Genomic DNA, 19587 nt, shown 5'->3' on the forward strand with positions numbered 1-19587 from the left:
AAGGCTGTTCTTAAAGGCCAAATAAAGCAGAAAATGGATGGTGTTCTCAATCATAGACTCCATAAATGTCTTTGATAAAGGTTGCTCTATTGGCCTGTTCTGTTCTGGTTCTCAGCAGTAACTCACATCCTTCGCTTCCAGAGCCTCTAGAGGGCGCTCAGAGAGGAACGGTATCGTCAAGATGCAAAGTCCTGCCATTTTACTGGATGACAAGTCAGCAGGAACTAAAACGTTAGTTCTTACCGTTTTATACTCATACACAATCACAAATGCAAATTTCCATTGATTTTACTGCTTCTCAATAAATAGCATTCTTATTCAGCTCACCAAGTTTTATAGGCTGTCCCTTTCTATAATTATGTAAGAATCCTAGTGGTTTTCCCTTTTAAAACATTTTAAGTGAAACTTAAGACTGATTCCTACAGAGAATTAATTTTATAAACACTACATTCTGCCATGAGGAAGATGAATTACTGTTTTCCATCTCTACTCTCTTGCTACCCTTCATGCAAATGAGACAAATGTGAGGAACTTGGCACCTAGTGAAATCAGGTATGGTTTGCCAAATTAACTTGGCTGGAAACACCTTGGCATGACACTTCACCCATAAAAGAGCATCCTACAGAGGTAGGAGCCAAATTCACATCATCCACTTGTGCTGCAACCAGCAGTCAGACCCTTGGTGGGTCTGTCAGCTGTGTTTGGCTGCCTCTATCAGCCTCCCAGGTGTTGAATTAAATGATGGTGGTAATTGGCCATAGAAGCAGGATGAGGCTGGGAAGCCCAGGCTCCCTGTGCGGTCCATCTCTGGGCCCATTGAGAAACAGAGCAGAATAGGGAGAGACGCAGGATTAGAAACAGGCGTTGACTCCTCCCAGAACTGCACTTAGCTTGGCTCTCGAGTTGGAATCATGTGGGACTTCAGAAAAGGTTCCTTTCTTTAGCTTCTGTGGTGTACATCCGGCCTACAATCCCCTGTAATATCACAAATGCAGAACTGGTGTTTCTGCATTTCAATTATCAAATGGTAGTCCAGCATTCAAGCAGTGAAAGACAGCCAGAACAAAGACCAGTGCATTTGATTCCATAAAACAATCTTAAAATTCCTATATATCAAAAAAGCACACAAAATAAAGGGCAAGTGATACATTAGGAAAATATTTGCAAATGATTACATTGGATTATTGAGTTGAAAAGAGGAGGGTAAAATAGTTTTTATGGTATGATTTCAAGTTTATATAAAATAATATATATATATGGATTTTAAAAAGGAAGAAATACAGTTGCTTAGAAGAACTTATCAGTACCAGTGATAATGTAATTATTTTTTGTCTATACATTTCTGAAATTTCCATATTTTCTGATAAGCACTTACATATTTCCTAATTCAAAAATTTTAACAGTAAAAAAAGTTCTACTCATTTCTTAAGGAAATAAAATCATAGAATTTTAAAAACTATAAACATGGAGATGTTTACTATAGTTTTATCTTTATTAGTAAAAACAATTGGAAATAATTCAAATATCAGGTAATAATGAAAAAGCTAAATAAGTTATTATATATCCACTCCACCAAATATTATGGAATCATTCAAAAGATAATTATGATTACTATATAAATATTTAAATGTGATTATAATAAAGTGTTCAAAGGAAAAGATTAACAAAATGCATGCATATTATGCAACTATGTAAAATATATCTTCATTTGGACAAGAATTGGGAGAAAATAGGTAAATATAAAAGTAATTGTATTAGCAAATGAAGATCGTGAATAAATTTTTATCTTAAAATTGTTTTGTTTTATTGTTTGTGGTAATTTGAAGCTGTTTGTACCCCAGAAAAGGCCATGTTCTTTTAATCCATTCTTGTGGGTGCAGAACTATTGTGGGTAGGACCTTTTGGTTAGGTTGTTTCAATTGAGATGTGACCCACCCAATTTAAGGTGGGTCTTAATAATTTACTGGAGTCCTTCCTTTGTGAGAAGATAAAAGGATATCTTCTCACAAAAAAAGATAAAAGACAGAAATACCTGAGAGAACCGAGAGAGAAACAGCCAGAGATGTTTGGAGAGAACTGAGAGACTGAAAAAGAACGAGCAGATGCCAGCCATGTGCCTTCCCATGTGACAGGGGAACCCCGGAGGCCAGCAACCTTTCTTTAGAGACGGTATCTTCCTCTTGATGCCTTAATTTGGACATTTTCTTGACTTAGAACTGTAAATTTGTAAATAATTGTGATGGTTACATCATGTGTCAGCTTGGCCATGTGATGGTGCCGGGTTGTCTGGTCAAGCAAGCATTGGCCTATCTGTTCCTGTGAGGACATTTCATGTACTTAAATCATGAGCACGTTGGTTGCATCCATAGCTATTGTATCTGCAGCCGGCCAAGGGGAGTACCTTCTGCAATGAGTGATGCTTAATCTAATCACCTGAAGGCTTTTTAGGAGAATTCGGAAAGGAGAATCTCTCTCTCTCTCTCTCTCTGCTTCTGCCAGAAAGCCTCTCCTGGGGAGTTTCTTGAAGACCTTTCATTGGAGATGCCAGTTTGAGGCCTGCCCTACAGATTTTGGACTCTTGCATCCCCACATTTGCATGAGACACTTTTATAAATCTCATATTACTGATCTCTCCTGTTGGTTCTGTTTCCTTGAGAACCCTAATTCACTAATAAATCCCCATTGTAAAAGGCAACCCATTTCTGGTATATTGCATTCCAGCAGCTTTAGCTGACCACAACATTGTCTTCATATTTTAAAAAGAGTGAAATGATATGGTCCTGAAGTCAACATTTTTCAGTATAGGCCGTGAGTCCTCTGCTTTCGCTACCATGGGCACCATGGCCTCTCAATTCAGTCTCCTGGAACCCAGTCTTGTTACAGGGAACACTTTGATTATAAATTAGTCATTTACCCTGGGTGGAAACACAGGACACTCAGGGATTCAAAGTAACAGTGGCAAATTGACATTTATTTTCAATCACAATCAGAGGTTTCTGTGAAGGACTAGACAACATCATGAAACCCTAAGAACCTATTTCCACCAAAGCCCAGCTCATTAAGAAAGAAATCAGTGAAATAATGTTTTTTCCGGAAACCACGATCACACACTAGATACAACCTTGGCAGCTTCACCTAATTTGTGAAATGCAATTCCATGAGCACAACATTAAGACATCCTTTATTTGGATGGATCAAATTCTGATTAGGAAACCAAACGAGTAAGTCCTCTAGCTTATTGTTCCTTTAAAAACAGCCAATAACTGAGGAAACACACACACACAGGCAGACCCCACATGGCCCCAGGAATGAGGCATGTTGGGAGGTCAGTTATGGGAGCTGGCTGGAAAGGGAGATAAGGCCAGAATGGGTGGGTGGGAGGTGAGGGAGCCCATCCTTTTTACTCAGGACAGGAATTATGATGAGGAGCTGAAGCAGAATGTGGGGGCGGGGTTACTCAGAGTCAAGTGTCCTGGTCCTGAAAAAGTCACCTCCTCCCAGCATCTCTGCTTGTACCTGTGTATAGAGGGAGTAGTGCATGGCACATGGTACAGAAAGAAGGCCAGAAGTGAGCAATGTGGATATGAAGTCCATTATAATGACTTTCATAATACAGACGGGGCACTAGCCCCTCCTAGACACTCTTTTTTTTTTTCTTTTTTTAATTTTAGTCTTCCCAACATGCTGGATATATCTGGGGTGCCCTCCTAGACACTCTTGTTACATACTTGACCTCATCCTCATTTAACCTCATAACCACCTTACCAGGTAGATGCCATTATTAGCCCTATTATATAGAAAAGGAAACTGAAACTCAGCAAAGTTAAGTTACTTTCCCAAGGTCACAGAGCAAGTGATGGACTTGGGCCCAATACCCTGGCCACTTAGCTCCCAACCTTCTGCACTTTCCTCCACATTATATTAACTATAATTTATTGATTATTTACTTTAAAGTGGCAGTTCGCATATATTTCATTTAATGCTCACAATGACACTGTGGTGCTATAGTTTTATCCACACAGACTTGCCTCAAGCCTCAGCACTGGGACGTATCAGGGCCAGAGCAGGGGGCCCTGTTTCTGTCTGTCTGTCTAATTGCAAGATCCTCACAGTCTCCAGCAGCACCCAACAGCCTCTCCTTGTGCCAAGGATGCAAGTGAAGCACGTGCCTTACTCAACCTACTCATTTCAAATCCATTTCATCAGTGACTTCCTCTCAGAAAACATCCATTAGTCTAAACCTCCATTACCATGTCAGCAACTAATTCATTGCAGTGTGAGTATTATCCGTATAATGTAGAGACATAAAAAGAGATTAATAACGAGTGTAGCCAAATAACAAATCGGATTGTTGATTATCACAATGAAGGAAGAAATGGACAGAAGACATTTAAGGAAGAACATGAGGGAAGACCAGTAGATGCCAAGTCTAGGCTATTAATTCATTCCTCCTCTTATTTCAGCCAACTGAAGACTGCCTTCAACATGGCCAGGTGCCTTTTCTTTACAATATTCTGATTGCACAAAAGGTGCATTCCTGGTCCCTACTCACCCCCAACAAGAACTTCAAGACCATCCCTCCCGTGGGAGCAGCCCTGTGTCCTGGGCAGAGCACTGGGTTTGGAGGAGGAAAACGGGGCCTAGGCCTCACCTCACTTCTGAGGCTGAGTTCCTATTTTGTCAATAGTGGGGCTTGGTGATAACCACCACTGACAAATCAGAGTCGGTCCAAGGTTCACATGGGAAAATGTAAATGAAAACTTTTGATCAAATAATAAAGTGTTGACCAATTTATAATACCAATAATATAAGACAGAAAACTCTGCACAAGCAGTAGATGTCTTGGCACATTTTGATTTTAGAATCCCTGGGAGGCTAAGCAACCAAGAGTTAGGGGAACATTTTTGAGTGGACGAAAGTTCTGGGAAAGGAAGGCTGGAGGGGGTGGGAGTAGGGATGGGTGGGGCCCAGAAAGAGCCCTGAGGCACCATCATGTCCCCAAGGCACGCAAATTGTCCACTCTCATTTCAAAGCAAACCCTTGAGTACCTTCTGCTGAAGTGAGAAGGATGGGCCCTACCTGGTAGCTCAAACAGCCTGTGTCCTTGGCTGTGTTTAAGCCAAAGCCTGACCTTTCAGAAAGAGCTGGCTCAGCCTCTCTAGGCCAATGTCAAGTGCAGTCTGTCCAAGACAGTGACTTTCCCAAAGCTGGTTGCTATGTTCACTGTTGTGACCCCTTAAAGGCCTCATTTTAAAGTTGGCTGCTATGGTTTGGGTATTTCAGTGACTGACCCAGCAAACTCAATTCCACTTCTACCCAAATTCTTTTTACTTCTTCTCTTGTGAGCCACACCTTATAAAGGGAAAGCTCTTTCTTCAAGTTCAAAAGGTACAACTTACAGGAAGCAGCGCTGTTATTGAAAAAAGGAGGCCTAGATTTAGGCCCCAACTCTTTCAACAAATAATAAGGTGCCATAAAAAACGATGTGCTGTGCTAGGCCCTTTACATATATTATCTTATTTAATGCTTTCAATCCTACAGGGATGGTTACCCGCCCCCCATCCACTTCCACACACCTACATTCACAAATAATTGAAGAAGAAAAGGAGCCCCAACGAGGTCAAATCATTTGCCCAAAGCCACAGTGAATGCCTTTCTATTACTAACTTTTTATGACTCCTTATTGTCAGGAGAATAAAGTCCAGTGTAGGATTAACTCACATGGAAAGTGCTAAGCTCACTGCCTATGTCGATTAAGTGCTCAGTAAGTTATAGCCAGGATTAATAACAGAAGGGTATCCCAAAGCCTCTTCAAGAGCACATACAGTGCATGGATTTCATGCACTTATGCACACAGAAGTACTGGGTGCTGGAAGGCAATTGGATAGAGTAAAGGTCACATGAATTTTGACCTGGTGCAACAATCGAGCAGAACTACCAACAAGGTGCCTGTAGTTGCTCGTTGTCCTGCCATTTCAAGTGAAAGGAAATGAAACGAAAAGACAAATAAAAGTCACACAAATAGTAAAGTAAAAAAATAAAACAAAGAAAAGAAAAAGAAGCCACACATTTTCCCTTTGGCTAATTTTGTTATTCCTGGCCTGGGAGTACATACTGTTCTTCTCATACATAAAATCTCAACATCATAATTATGTTCCCTTTGCTTTCCACAAGCAGGTCACGACCAAATTTGATCTTTCTTATTTTGGGAAATAAGACCTTGACTGTAGCTGTTGTTATTGGAAACATTTGCTCAGTCAGTGGCTCACAGTTCATTTTGCACACACCCTGCCTGCACCCCCCACCCCCACCCCGGAACAGGAGAAAATTTTTGCAAATTATATTTTGATAAAGGACTTGTATCTAGAATATAAAAACAATTCCTAAAATTCCATAACAAGAAGATAAACAATCCAATTAAAAAGTGCGTAAGGATAGTTCCACATAGGAAAACAATCAGCGTAATACTCTAAATAGAACGAAGGAAAAAACATGATTATCTCAACAGACTCAGAAAAGGCATTTGACAAAAATCTAGCAGTTTTCCTTTTCTTTTTTTTTTTTTAGATTTTTAAAACAATTTTTATCAATAAAACCAAACAAAATAGAAACCCAAACATTCTTAATGTATCAACATTCCATACTTGGTGTGCAATCAATGGCTCACAATATCATCACATAGTTGTATATTCATCACCATGATCATTTCTAGAACATCTCTAGCACCTTGTCTTGATGAAAACATTCGTAAAACTAGGAACAGAAGGGAACTTTCTCAACATGATGAAGGTCATTTATGAAAAACCCACAGTTAACACCATACTCAATTCCTGCCCTACAGAACTTGGACTTGTCCATCCCCACAGTTGTGTAAGACCCCTTTATAAATCTCATGTTTACAGATATCTCCTGTTGGTTCTGTTTCCCTAGAGTACCCTAATACACTCTCTGATGCAATTATGGAAAAGTGACTTATAAATCCAAATGATTGTTTTGTTATATATATTTCTCCTTTGTTTTCATCCCTTTCCTCTTCTTTTTTCCAGTCAAGTAGAGTAGGAATCAGAAATGCCACATATTCTTATCTCTACCAACTTTAAAAGAAAGGAAATAATAAAGTTGTCCAGTTTAGGGATGCAAATGATATGGCCATGGCAGATGCCCTGAGCCCACATTGCCAGGCTTTAGAATTGATGTCATCAGGCATGGGGTGAATTGGGTCATTTTTTTGGCATACAGGGCGGATATAGGTTCAGTCCTATGAAAGACACCAGCTGTCCTGTGTGTCTAATATTCTGTCTTCCACACTGACCAAGACAGATTCTTCAGAGAAGGCCATAAAAATCCATTAACATGTTCAATTGCATACTCTTGTACCATGGGAGCCGTATTGTTGTTCCACCTCCAGCTGCTTATCCATTCTTGCCCTGAACATTCAACATTCACGTCCTCAAGGTAACTTGTAGATTTCAACTAATTAATTCCTGCTCCTTCAAGAGACCATTTCTTACTAGGGGCATAAAGGACTGGTTACCTGCTGTACCCCTCCATCTGTGAGGTGGAGCATTGAATCCTCTCTGCCACCTCATGCCTGATTTACCCTATGCTTAAGGATACTTGGAGCACCTCTTATTGAACACTAACTGTATGCCAGAAAGAGTGCTGGACATTGAGCAGAAAGGAAGACTAGGATTGGTTGAGTTCTAAGTCTACTACAGTATATTTATTCTCTTACATTATGGTTATGTAAAAATGCATTAGTATCACCTAGTAGACAGATACATCTGTAAGTAACTGTAGTGCAGGGAGATAAATATTGAAATAGAACAGGAGGACAGCAAAGAAGAGTGACTTCTTGGAGGTTACTACAAAACACTTGCACTTATACTTAATAAGAATTTAAAAATTTTTTTTTAAGAATTTAAATTTTAAGAATTTGCCAGAATTTCATCTCATGGCCTCCAGTAGTTGTAAGAGAAGCTGAGAAATGCAGCCTTTTAACTCATCAACACTGCACTCCACTATAAATTGTGGTTCTGTTCCTAGGAAAGCAGAGGTGGGTGAATTGTGGGAGGCAATTAGCACTCTGTCACAGGAAGCATCAAAGAGTTTTAATAGGTTATGGGCACATGGGATGACGACGGCTCAAGTGTCAGGGGGAAGGGTATGGGGCAAGGAACGTAAGACAAGAGGGAGCAGCAACAGTATCTAGATAAAAGAGTACAAGTTAGAGTCAAAACGGGGTCACTGGATTTATCAACTATAAGGACACTGGAGGTGATCTTAGTTTGTGGAAAGCTGATAAATTGATACAAAGACTCCTGATGGAAAAACTGCCAATATTTTATCCTGTCTGTTGATCAAAGAGCTAACAATCTTTTAAGAGGCAGACATCCACAAAAACATCGCTGGAAAGGAATCATTGAGTGCTGCAGTAAAGGATATAAAAGAAGTGCTAAGAACGGAGGGACTGAGTTGACTTGTAGGAGAGTGAGCAGAGGAAAAACTACAAAATAAAAGCTACGCCATTAAACAGGCAAATGCCAAGTTAGCCTCAGGCGTGCTTTTTTTTTCATCAAATACGAAGGGAGCTTTACCTACTCCTCAGTTCTCCCTATTTGGAAATCCTTACCATTTGGCCCGTATTCATTTCATTGACTCCATTTTATGCAGTGAATTCCCAGACAATCCCTTATTCCGCGAGACCACGGGCGAGGGGTCTTTGTGTTTGGTTTCCCTACATCCCCATGCCTACCACAGTGCCTGGCATTACTAGATATCAGTGTTAACTGATCAAAGGCAGAACGGCTCGTTGGGACTTTTTATCCCTCAGTATTCATGATTTCCAGCAGGACATCGAGGCCTGCGCGCTCCCAACCTGCAGAAATCAGACGTGACTGGCGGAAGCACGACTCATTCCGACAAGCTTCAGCTCCGGCCTGCGCGCAGCGGCGGAACCTGGAAGCGACGGAATCCGCGGAAGGGGAACGTTTGGCTTCGGCGGAACCCGAGAGCAGCGTCTACGGGGCCACCCGGACCCTGCTCGGAGCGGAAGCACAACAGTCGGTGCTTCCTGGTTGCTGGCCGGCGGCCAGAGCTGGCTTGAGTCGTGGCTATGTTACCTTTCACGGTCAATTTTAAGGTGTCGGCGCGCACCCTCACCGGGGCTCTGAACGCCCACAACAAGTCGGCGGTGGACTGGTGAGGGCGCCGGGACTATAGATCGTCCCGGCCAAGCGCCGAGCTTGTGAGAGGAGGGGAAGGAACAAGAGGTTTCACCTCCTTAAGTTTGGCCTCGTCACGACGGGCTTTCTTTTAAATGCTGGCTTTTCACTGTTGTCGTTGTTATTGTTATAAAAGTAACAAATTCCCGTGTGGGAAGTTCCCTTGTGCAAATACAGTTGGTCCCTTTCTCGTGTGTTTCTCTTTGCTTCTTTGCCCTCGCCTCCTTCCTTCCCATCCCATTACCACTCTTCCAACCTCTAGGCTTTTCTCTTCCTCTGCTCTCAGTTACTTGCTTACTTACTCTCCTCTGTCTTCTCTTTCTCTTGTCCCTGTTTCTTACCTTTATACATTCAGAGATATCCCAGGCCCCGTGCCCGGCGCCTATCCGTTCTCTTACCTGTCCTTCATCTCACCTTAATCTTTTCTTTTGTAGGACGTACCCATCCATAACAGATCTGACTATAATTTTTTTAAATCTTTTTTTCACTGTAAATTAACACTGCGCTCTGACAGATTAATAACTGTTATTAATTAAATAAATGCAAAGGCAAAATTATGTAGCTATGGTTGTTGAGAATGTTGTCAATGGGACTGAAACCTCCTTCAGGATCCTGTATTTTTCTTTTAATCTGTTTGGAAGGGCTTGAGCATAGCTACATGTCCTATATTTATACATGGCTGTATATGTATATCTCTTAGGAACCTTTTTATCCAAATGGAAAGTGAATCACAAGCATTGTAAATTTAGTTAGACATTTTATTTAAATGGGATCATGTAAAATACTGACCTTTAGGCTTAAAGTAAGTTTTGTTATTAGTACAAAATATCATTTGTTTAGGATGCCTCTTGACAAGAGAGGTCTTGCATTTTTAATATATGTTTTAATATTACTGTTTTGTTAGGGGCTGGCAAGGTTTAATTGCTTATGGATGTCATTCGCTTGTAGTAGTGATTGATTCAAATACTGCCCAAACTCTTCAAGTTTTAGAAAAACATAAAGCTGACATTGTCAAGGTAAGTCAAATTCTGCTTTGACCCTTGTACGTTATATTCTCTGTTCTGAAGTTTTAAGTTTCAGTAGATTCTTATTAAGTCGTGTGTATAAAATGTTCAGTATAATGGTCAGTTTGGGGTTGTCTTGCATTTGCAAGTATATGGCTAAATGCCAGTCCAGGATAAGCTGGACTTGTTAGCTCTTGGTTCATTTGAAAGCTGATGGAGAGAACTAATTCTACCACTACTTACTGTATCACTCATTCATCCATAAGGTGTTTTTTTTTTTTTTAATTTTGTATTCTGAAATAATTTCAGGCTTACAGAAAAGTTGCTAAAATAGTACAGAGTTTCCGTTTACCTTTCACATACTTATAAACATTTTGTTGTTGTTTCCATGTACCCACATTCACACACAGTATTACCCATTACTACACCTTGTAACTTTGCTACAATTGATCAAATAGAATTATTATCATTATACTTTTAACTGTAGTACATAGTTTACTTTAGGGTTCATTCTTTGTATTGATAGGTCTGTGTTTCTTTTTTTTTTAAATAAGATTTTTGTTCTGGTAACATAAATACAACCTAAAATTTCTCATTTCAATCATTTTCAAATATGCAGTTTAGTGGTTTTAATTACTTTCACAATGTTGTATTACTATCACCGCCATCCATTTCCAGAACCCCAAGCAGAAGGTCTATACCAATTAAGCTTAAATCTCCATTCTCTGTCCCCTCTCTGGCCCCTGGTAACCTGTATTCTAGTTGTTGACTATGAATTTGCATGTTCTAATTATTTTGTATAAATGAGATCATACAATATATGTCCTTTTGCGTATGGCTTACTTCACTCAACATGTCTTCAAGGATCATCCATGTTGTTGCATGATCAGAAGAACTTCATTCCTGTTTATGGCTGAATAATATTCCATTGTGTGTATATACCACATTTTGTTTATCCACTCATCAATTGATGGACACTTGGGTTGCTTCCATCTTTTGGCAATTGTGAATAATGCTGCTGTGTATGTTGCTGTGAAAATATCTGTTCAAATCCCTGCTTTCAGTAATTTTGGATATATACCCAGAAGAGGGATTGCCAGGTCATATGGTAATTCACTACTTAACTTTCTGAGGCATGCTTGATAAAATTCTCCTGTGATACCATCTGGTCCTGAATTTTTCTTGTTGGGGGTTTGTGATTATTGATTCAGTCTTTTTACTGATTATTGGTTTGTTGAGATTTTGTTTCTTTTTGAGTCAGTGTAGGTAGTTTGTGTGTTTCTAAGAAATTTGTCCATTTCATCTAAGTTGTCTAATGTATTGGCATTAGTTGTTTGTAGTATCCTCTTATGGTACCTTTTATTTCGGTGGGATCAATAGTAACATCCCCCTTTTCATTTCTGATTTAGTTACCTGTGTCCTCCACTTTTTTTCTTCATCAGTCCATTTAAAGTACTAACCTTTTCAAAGAACCAACTTTTGGTTTTGTTGATTCTCTTTATTGTTTTTTTAATTCACTTTGTATCTCCTCTCTGTTATTTCCATTCTTCTGCTTGCTTTGGATTTAGTTTGCTCTTCTTTTTCTGGTTCTTGCAGTTTTGAGGTTGGGTCTCTGATTTGAAACTTTCTTCTTTTTCGGTGTAAGCATTTAGAACTTATACATTTTCTTCTCAATACCACCTTTGCTGCATCTCAGTATGTTGTATTTTCGTTTTCATTCTCCTCAAGATATTTCCTGATTTCCCTTGTGATTTTCTCTTTAACCCATTGGTTGTTTAAGAATATGTTATTCAATTTCCACATCTTTGTGAATTTTCTGTTTTTCCCTTTGTTTTTTATTCTAACTTCATTCCATTGTGGTCAGAGAAGATATATTTTGTGATTTAAATATTTTTTAATTTATGGAGACTTGTTTTGTGGCCTAAGATATGGTCCATCCTGGAGAATGATCCGTGTGCACTCCAAAGAATGTATTTGTATTCTATTGTTGGGTGAGGTGTTGTGTATATGTCTTTTAGGTCTAGTTGGTTTATGGTATCATTCTAGCCTTGTATTTCCTTATTGATTTTCCCTCCAGATGTTCTATCCATTATTGAAAGTGGTCTATTAAAGTGGTCTAATAGCAATATAGAACCATCTCTCTTCAAATCTGTCAGTATTTGCTTCAGATATTTTGGGGCTCTGCTATTAGGTGCGTATATCTTCCTTGTGAATTGATCCCTTTATTAGTATATAATGATCTGTCTTTGTCCCTCTAAACAGTTTTTTATTTAAAGTCTATTTTATCTGATATTCATATAGCTGCCTTGGTTCTTTTTTGTTTATTTCTTGCGTGGTATATTTTTTTCCATCCTTTTACTTTCACCCTACTTGTATCTTTGAATTTAAGGCATGAGTCTTATAAGCAACATATGATTGGATCATGCTTTTAAATCCTGTCTGTCAATTTCTGCCTTTTGACTGGAAAATTTAATCCCTTTACATTTAAAGTCACTACTGATAATGCAGGAGTTTTTTCCTCCCATTTTGCTATTTAGCTCTTGTAGGTCTATACCTTTTTTTTTTTTTTTTTTTTTTGGCATGGCAGGTTCTGGGACTCGAACCCAGGTCTCTGGCATGGCAGGCAGGAATTCTGCCACTGTCACCATTGCACCACCCTGTACATCTGTATCTTTTTTGTCCCTCAACTCTTCTGTTAATGGCTACTTTAATACTTATTTGATTTTTTTGTATTGTACTGTATTGAGTACCTTCTCATTTCTATTTGGATATATTTTCGTATATCTTCCTTGTGGTTACCATTGGGTTAAAATTTAACATCCTAAATATATAACAATCATATTTGATTTGATATCAACTTGACTTCAGTAGCATTGGCTTACGGTTTCTATAACCATCCCCCACCATTTCTTGTACTTGTTACGAATTCATTCTTTCTATATGTAAGTCCAAAACATAGGTTTATCAATAGCTTTTATGAATTTGCATTTTAGTACCTGAAGGGAGTAAGAAATGGAGTTACATTCCAGAAAATACAATACAGTAGCACACTGACATTTATAATTACCCAAATAGTTATCTTTATTGGAGTTCTTATTTTCTTTATGTCACTTTGAATCATTGTCTAGTGTCTTTTCCTTTCAATCTGAAGAACTCTCTTTAACATTGCTTATAAGGCAGATCTAGAGGTGCTGAACACCCTCAGCTTTTGTTTTTATCTGGGAATGTCTTAATCTTTCACTCATTTTGAAAGAAAATCTCGCCAGATATAAAATTCTCAGTTAACGGTTGTTTTCTTTCAGCACTTTTAAGTATTTCAGCATTCTTCCTTCTTGCCTCCACTGTTTCTGATGAAAAATTGGTACTTAATTTAATTGAGACTTCCTTGAATATAACACATTGCTTTTTTCTTGTATCTTGCAGAACTCTTCTTGGCCTTTGCATTCGTCACTTTAATTAGTATGTGACAGGGAATATTTTTTTTCAAGTTTATCCTGTTCGGCTTTCTCTGGGTTCCTTGGATGTGCATATTTATGTCTTTTATTAAATTTGGGAAGTTTCTGTCATTATTTCTTTGGATATTCCTTCTGCCCCTCTTTCTTTGTTCTCCTAGAACTCCCCAAATGCATATATTTGAATGCGTGATGTGTCTCTGAGGCTAGTTTCATTTTTTATACTTCTTTTTTCTTTCTGCTCCTCAGCCTGTTACCACACAAAGGTGGTGGATTCTTTTGCCCCATGTGTTTTCTCAATGACCAGTTCCTGAGACACGGGGTTACAAAGAGAGAAATGTTTATTACTAGGCATGTAGTAGGAGAGCAGATGTCCTATCAGCCCAAAATCTGTCTCCCCAAACTGCAGTAATTCTGATTGTTTTATTATAGGAAAAGATGGGAAGGCTTAGGATAATGAGCACAGTGGCCCCAGATGATGTAATTAGAGGTGATCTAATTATTGAGCATGCACATATTGACTGTCTCCTTAGTTATAGAACGTATGTAAGAAAATGGTGGAATGAGGTATAGGTGACTTGTAGGTGAAAGTCTAAGCTATGTACATGTTGAACAGGTCCATTTTGGTTACATCAGTCTTGGTTATCAAGATAACTTTGGACTTGGGGTGGGGTTAGCTCTGTGTTGATCCCAAACCCTTCATTAATAAACGTTAGGGGCTATGATTATGAGACTGTAAAGTTGAAAAACTGGGTAATTGGGTACAAATGAAGGTTGAAAAGAGACAGAAGATAAAGGCTTGTAGAGTCATTTTATCAAAGATCAGGACAGCTGAATTACAGTTTAGAGATTTCAGGTATTTCCCACTGTCTAAAATGCCAGAAAACGAAAAGGAATATCTATATGATTCAGTAATCAAAATCATCCCATGAATCGTGATTTCTCTATTACAAGCCTGACTCATTTTGGTTGTCTTCTTTGAGTTCATTGATTCTGTTGTTCACTAATTCTATTCCAATCTGCTGCTCAAATCTTCCTCGGAATTTTTCATTTCAGTTATTATGGTTTTCTGCTCCAGTAGTTCTGTTTGGTTCCTTTTTAAAATTTCTCTTTATTGAGGTTCTAATTTTTTTTTAACTTTTTTTATTAATTAAAAAAATTAACAAACAAAACATTAAGATATCATTCCATTCTACATATATAATCAGTAATTCTTAATATCATCACATAGTTGCATATTCTTCATTTCTTAGAACATTTGCATCGATTTAGAAAAAGAAATAAAAAGACAACAGAAAAAGAAATAAAATGATAACAGAGAATAAAAAGTTTATACATACCATACCCCTTACCCCTCACTTTCATTTACCACTAGCATTTCAAACTAAATTTATTTTAACATTTGTTCCCCCTATTATTTATTTTTATTTCATATGTTCTACTCTTCTGTTGATATCGTAGCTAAAAGGAGCATCAGACACAAGGTTTTCACATTCATAGAGTCTCACTGTGAAAGCTATATCATTGTTCAATTATCATCAAGAAACATGGCTACTGGAACACAGCTCTCCATTTTCAGGCAGTTCCCTCCAGCCTCTCCACTACATCTTGAACAACAAGGTGATATCTACTTAATGCATAAGAATAACCTCCAGGATAACCTCTCAACTCTGTTTGGAATCTCCTAGCCATTGACACTTAGTCTCATTTCACTCTTCCCCCTTTGGTCAAGAAGGTTCTCTCAATCCCTTGATGTTAATTCTCAGCTCATTCTAGGTTTTTTCTCAGTCCCTTGATGCTGAGTCTCAGCTCATTCCAGGATCTCTGTCCCACGTTGCCAGGAAGGTCCACACCCCTGGGAGTCATGTCCCATGCAGAGAGGGGGAGGGTGGTGAGACTGCTCGTCATGTTGGCTGGAGAGAGAGGCCACATCTGAGTAACAAAAGAGGCTCTCTTGGGGTGACTCTTAGGCCTAAATTGTAAGTAGACTTGACCTATCCTTTGTGGGGTTAAGTTTCATGTGAACAAACCCCAAGCCTGGAGGCTCAGCCTATAGCTTTGGTTGTCCACACTGCTTGTGAAAATATCAAGAATTCAACTTGGGAAAGTTGAATTTCTCCCCACTCTCACCATTCCCCGAAGGGGGCTTGCAAATACTTTTCCAGTCACTGATCAAATCACTCTGGGATTCATCAGGACATCACTCTGGACAAACCAACGAAATCTCATGTCCTACCTGAGATTCCAAGTACTTATGACATTCAATCAAACTATCTACATGAGTTATATTAGGAAATGCTCTAGTCAAAATATAAATTTTGTAACAAATATTTTTTGCTTTAGTCTCACACATAAGGTGACATTTTAAAGTATTAATTATCATCTATTTTCAGCACCCTGCAATAATGAGATTCCTTTGTTCTTCCTCATGCAAAAACATTTTTAAAATATGTACATTGTACCTTTCACTATTATTATACACTCTAGGCATTCCTAGATTATACCATCTCAATCTTTACCATCTATCTTTCTTTCTGATTTCATTTATGTCCCCAGCCCTCCTCCCTCTATCATTCTCACATGCAGCTTCACTCAGTGTTTTAATATAATTACATTACAGTTAGGTAGTATTGTGCTGTCCATTTCTGAGTTTTTATATTCAGTCCTGTTGCACAATCTGCATCCCTTGAGCTCCAACTACCCAGTATCTCACCCTATTTCTATCTCCTGATGGTCTCTGTTACCAAGGAAATATTCCAAGTTTATTCACTAACGTCAGTTCATATCAGTGAGACCATACAGTATTTGTCCTTTTGTTTCTGGCTAATCACACTCAGCATAATGTCCTTAAGGTGCATTCATGTTGTTACATACTTCATAACTTTATTCTGTCTTACAGCTGCATAATATTCCATCTTATGTAAATGTCACAGTTTGTTTAGTCAACTGTCTGTTGATGGACATTTTGGCTGTTTCCATCTTGGTAATTGTTAATAATGCTGCTATAAACATTGGTGTGTAAATGTCCATTGGTGTCCTTGGCCTCGTGTCCTTTGAGTAGAGACTGCATATAGATGGGTCCTGTTTTTTAATCCATTCTGCCAGACTATGTCTTTTGGTTGGAGAGTTTAATCCATTAACATTGAGTGTTATTACTGCATGGATAGTACTTTCTTCTATTTTGCCTTCTGGATTTTATATGTCATATCTAATTTTCCTTCTTTTTACCTTTACTCATAGTCTTTCTTTCTACACTCTTCTCCACACCTCTCTCTTCTCTCTTCATATCTGTCTCTAGTGTTCCCTTGAGTATTTCTTGCAGAGCTGGTCTCTTGTTCACAAATTTTCCCAGTGATTTTTTGTCTGAAAATGTTTTAATTTCTCCCTCATTTTTAAAGGACAGTTTTGCTGGATATAGAATTCTTGGTTGGCAGTTTTTGTCTTTTAATAATTTAAATATATTATCCCACTGTTTTCTCGCCTCCATAGTTTCTGCTGAGAGATTTGTGCATAGTCTTATTGGGCTTCCCTTGTATATGATGGATTGCTTTTCTCTTGCTGCTTTCAAGATCCTCTCTTTCTCTTTGACCTTGGACATTCTGAGTATTAAATGTCTTGGAGTATGTCTATTTGGATCTATTCTCTTTGGGGTACGCTGCAATTCTTGGATCTGTAATTTTAAGTCTTTCATAAGAGTTGGGAAATTTTCAGTGATAATTTCCTCCATTAGTTTTTCTCCTCCTTTTCCCTTCTCTTCTCCTTCTGGGACACCCACAACACGTATATTCATGCACTTCATATTGTCTTTTAGTTCCCTGAGTCCCTGCTCGTATTTTTCCATTCTTTTCCCTATAGTTTCTGTTTCTTGTCGGATTTCAGATGTTCCGTCCTCCAGTTCAGAAATCCTATGTTCTTTCTCTCGAAATCTACCATTGTAGGTTTCCATTGTTTTTTTCATCTCTTCTACTGTGTCTTTCATTCCCATAAGTTCTGTGATTTGTTTTTTCAAATCACAGTTTTACAGTTTCTTCTTTTTGTTCTTTCCTTGCTTTCTTTATATCCTCCCTCAATTCATTGATTTGGTTTTTGTTGAGGTTTTCCATGTCTGTTCGTACATTCTGAATTAATTGTTTCAGCTCCTTATGTCATTTGAATTGTTGTTTTGTTCCTTTGACTGGGCCATATCTTCAGTTTTCCTAGTGTGATTTGTTATTTTTTGCTGGCATCTAGGCATTTAATTACCTTAATTAGTTTATTCTGGAGATTGCTTTCCCTTCTTTTGTCTAGGGTTTTCTTGCTGGATGAATTTGTTGTCTATCTGTTCTTTGACATTCCATTCAGCTTTATCTGGACCTTTAGCTTAAGTTTTGTTTAACAGAGGAGAATTTTTCAGTTCTTGTTTTCTTGTTTCTTGCCCTGCTTGTGTGGTCCCTTTCCCCCCCACACACACTTAGGAGGATCTACTTAGATATTATATACCCCAGCCAGATTTTCCCAGACCAAACTGGCCTCCTATCAGGAGGAAAGAGTCACCTGCGTCGGTTTTCCCTGAGGGTGAGACCCAGCAGGTTGAAAGACTTTCCTGTGAAGTCTCTGGACTCTGTTTTTCTTATCCTGCCCAGTATGTGGCGTTTGTCTGACTGTAGGTCCCACCAGCATAAGATGATGCAGTACCTTTAACTTTGGCAGACTCTCCCTGCTGGGGGCATGGTGGAGACAGAGGAGAGGTTGTAGGCTGGTTTTAATGGCTTCAAATTACCAAGGCCTGGTGTCTGAATTCCTTGATGGAGGGATTCCACCTGGGTGGGGCTTCACCCCTCCCCTGGGGAAGGCACAAGCTCCAGATAAGCCCCCAAAAGAGCTCACTTCTGCCTATGCCTGGGGCAGTTGCAGCCTGAAAAGTCCTACCGCTGTATCCAGAGGCAGTCAAGCCCTTGTAGATACACAGCCACAAAAACCTCTGTTTCCTTCCTTTTTTTTACCCCGTTTTTCTGTCAGTCCTGCCCCCTTGGCGCCAGGGCAAAAATGAGCAACCTCAGCTTTGATCAGGTTCACCTAAGCTGGGGGCCTATTTTTAGTAGTCAGAATTTGTTAATTAGTTCCACAATTGGTGTTTGATTGTGCCCAGTCCCTGCTGCTGGTAAAGTCCTTTCCTTTCCCCTCTGGGAAGTGGCCTGTGGGGGAGGGGCACTGGCTGCTGCAGCTTTGGGAACTTACGGTTCTGGGGGTTGCTCGCTGCTGGTCCAGCTGGTCCAGACTGGGGTACGCTGTGTGTCTGATCACTATCGTGGCTCCGGGAGCTGTTCTGTAGTGTTTCTGGTTATTTAGTAGTTGTTCTGGAGGACGAACTAAAATGTGCATGTTGTTAAGCCGCCATCTTGACCCGGAAGTCGAGGTTCTAATTTTTTCACTCATTGTTTTCCTGATATTCTTTACCTTTCTCTATGTTTTCCTTCATCTCCTTAAATATATTGAAGATTTTTTTTCGAATCTTCACCTAGTATGTCCACAGTCTGGCCTTCTTCATTGATGTCTGTTTGGGTTTTTATTCTCTTCCTTTGTATTGGCCATCATTTCCTGTTTCTTTGTTTTGTAATATTTTGTTGCTTCCTGTACTTTTTTTTTTTTTGCATGGGCAGGCACTGGGAATTAAACCCAGGACTCTGGCATGGCAGGTGAGAACTCTACTTGCTGAACCACCATGGCCCTCTCACCCTGTACTTTTTTTTTTTCACCCTGTACATTTTGTATTAAAGAATGTTGACTCTGTAGTTTATTCCCTGAGATGTCTATTTCTTGAGTTTGTGATCAGCTGGTGATATTACAGATTTTCTTGAGTGACAGGAGCTAAGGAAGAAAACCAAGCAAATCTAAAAAGAAAATACCTTTCATTGTCTTTGCAAATTG

The 19587-nt window shown here is 39.0% G+C and overlaps 1 protein-coding gene and 1 long non-coding RNA gene across 2 annotated transcripts in view; one reads left to right on the top strand and one right to left on the bottom strand.

The window, feature by feature from the left end:
• LOC143654376 (uncharacterized) overlaps positions 1–8922 on the bottom strand; it is a 46245-nt gene extending 37323 nt beyond the window's left edge. The window contains exon 1 of the long non-coding RNA XR_013161790.1: positions 8633–8922. This is a non-coding gene — a long non-coding RNA (uncharacterized LOC143654376). The remainder of the gene's footprint in view (positions 1–8632) is intronic.
• A 102-nt stretch (positions 8923–9024) lies between these two features.
• The window catches only part of WDR11 (WD repeat domain 11), a 102556-nt gene continuing 91993 nt past the window's right edge, over positions 9025–19587 (top strand). Inside the window, exons 1-2 of the mRNA XM_077126226.1 lie at positions 9025–9201; positions 10129–10240. Coding sequence (XP_076982341.1) covers positions 9116–9201; positions 10129–10240 — 198 coding nt within the window. The 5' untranslated portion in view covers positions 9025–9115. The remainder of the gene's footprint in view (positions 9202–10128; positions 10241–19587) is intronic.

This window comes from Tamandua tetradactyla, chromosome 13 (assembly GCF_023851605.1).
Source record: "Tamandua tetradactyla isolate mTamTet1 chromosome 13, mTamTet1.pri, whole genome shotgun sequence".
NCBI classification, from domain to species: domain Eukaryota; kingdom Metazoa; phylum Chordata; class Mammalia; order Pilosa; family Myrmecophagidae; genus Tamandua; species Tamandua tetradactyla.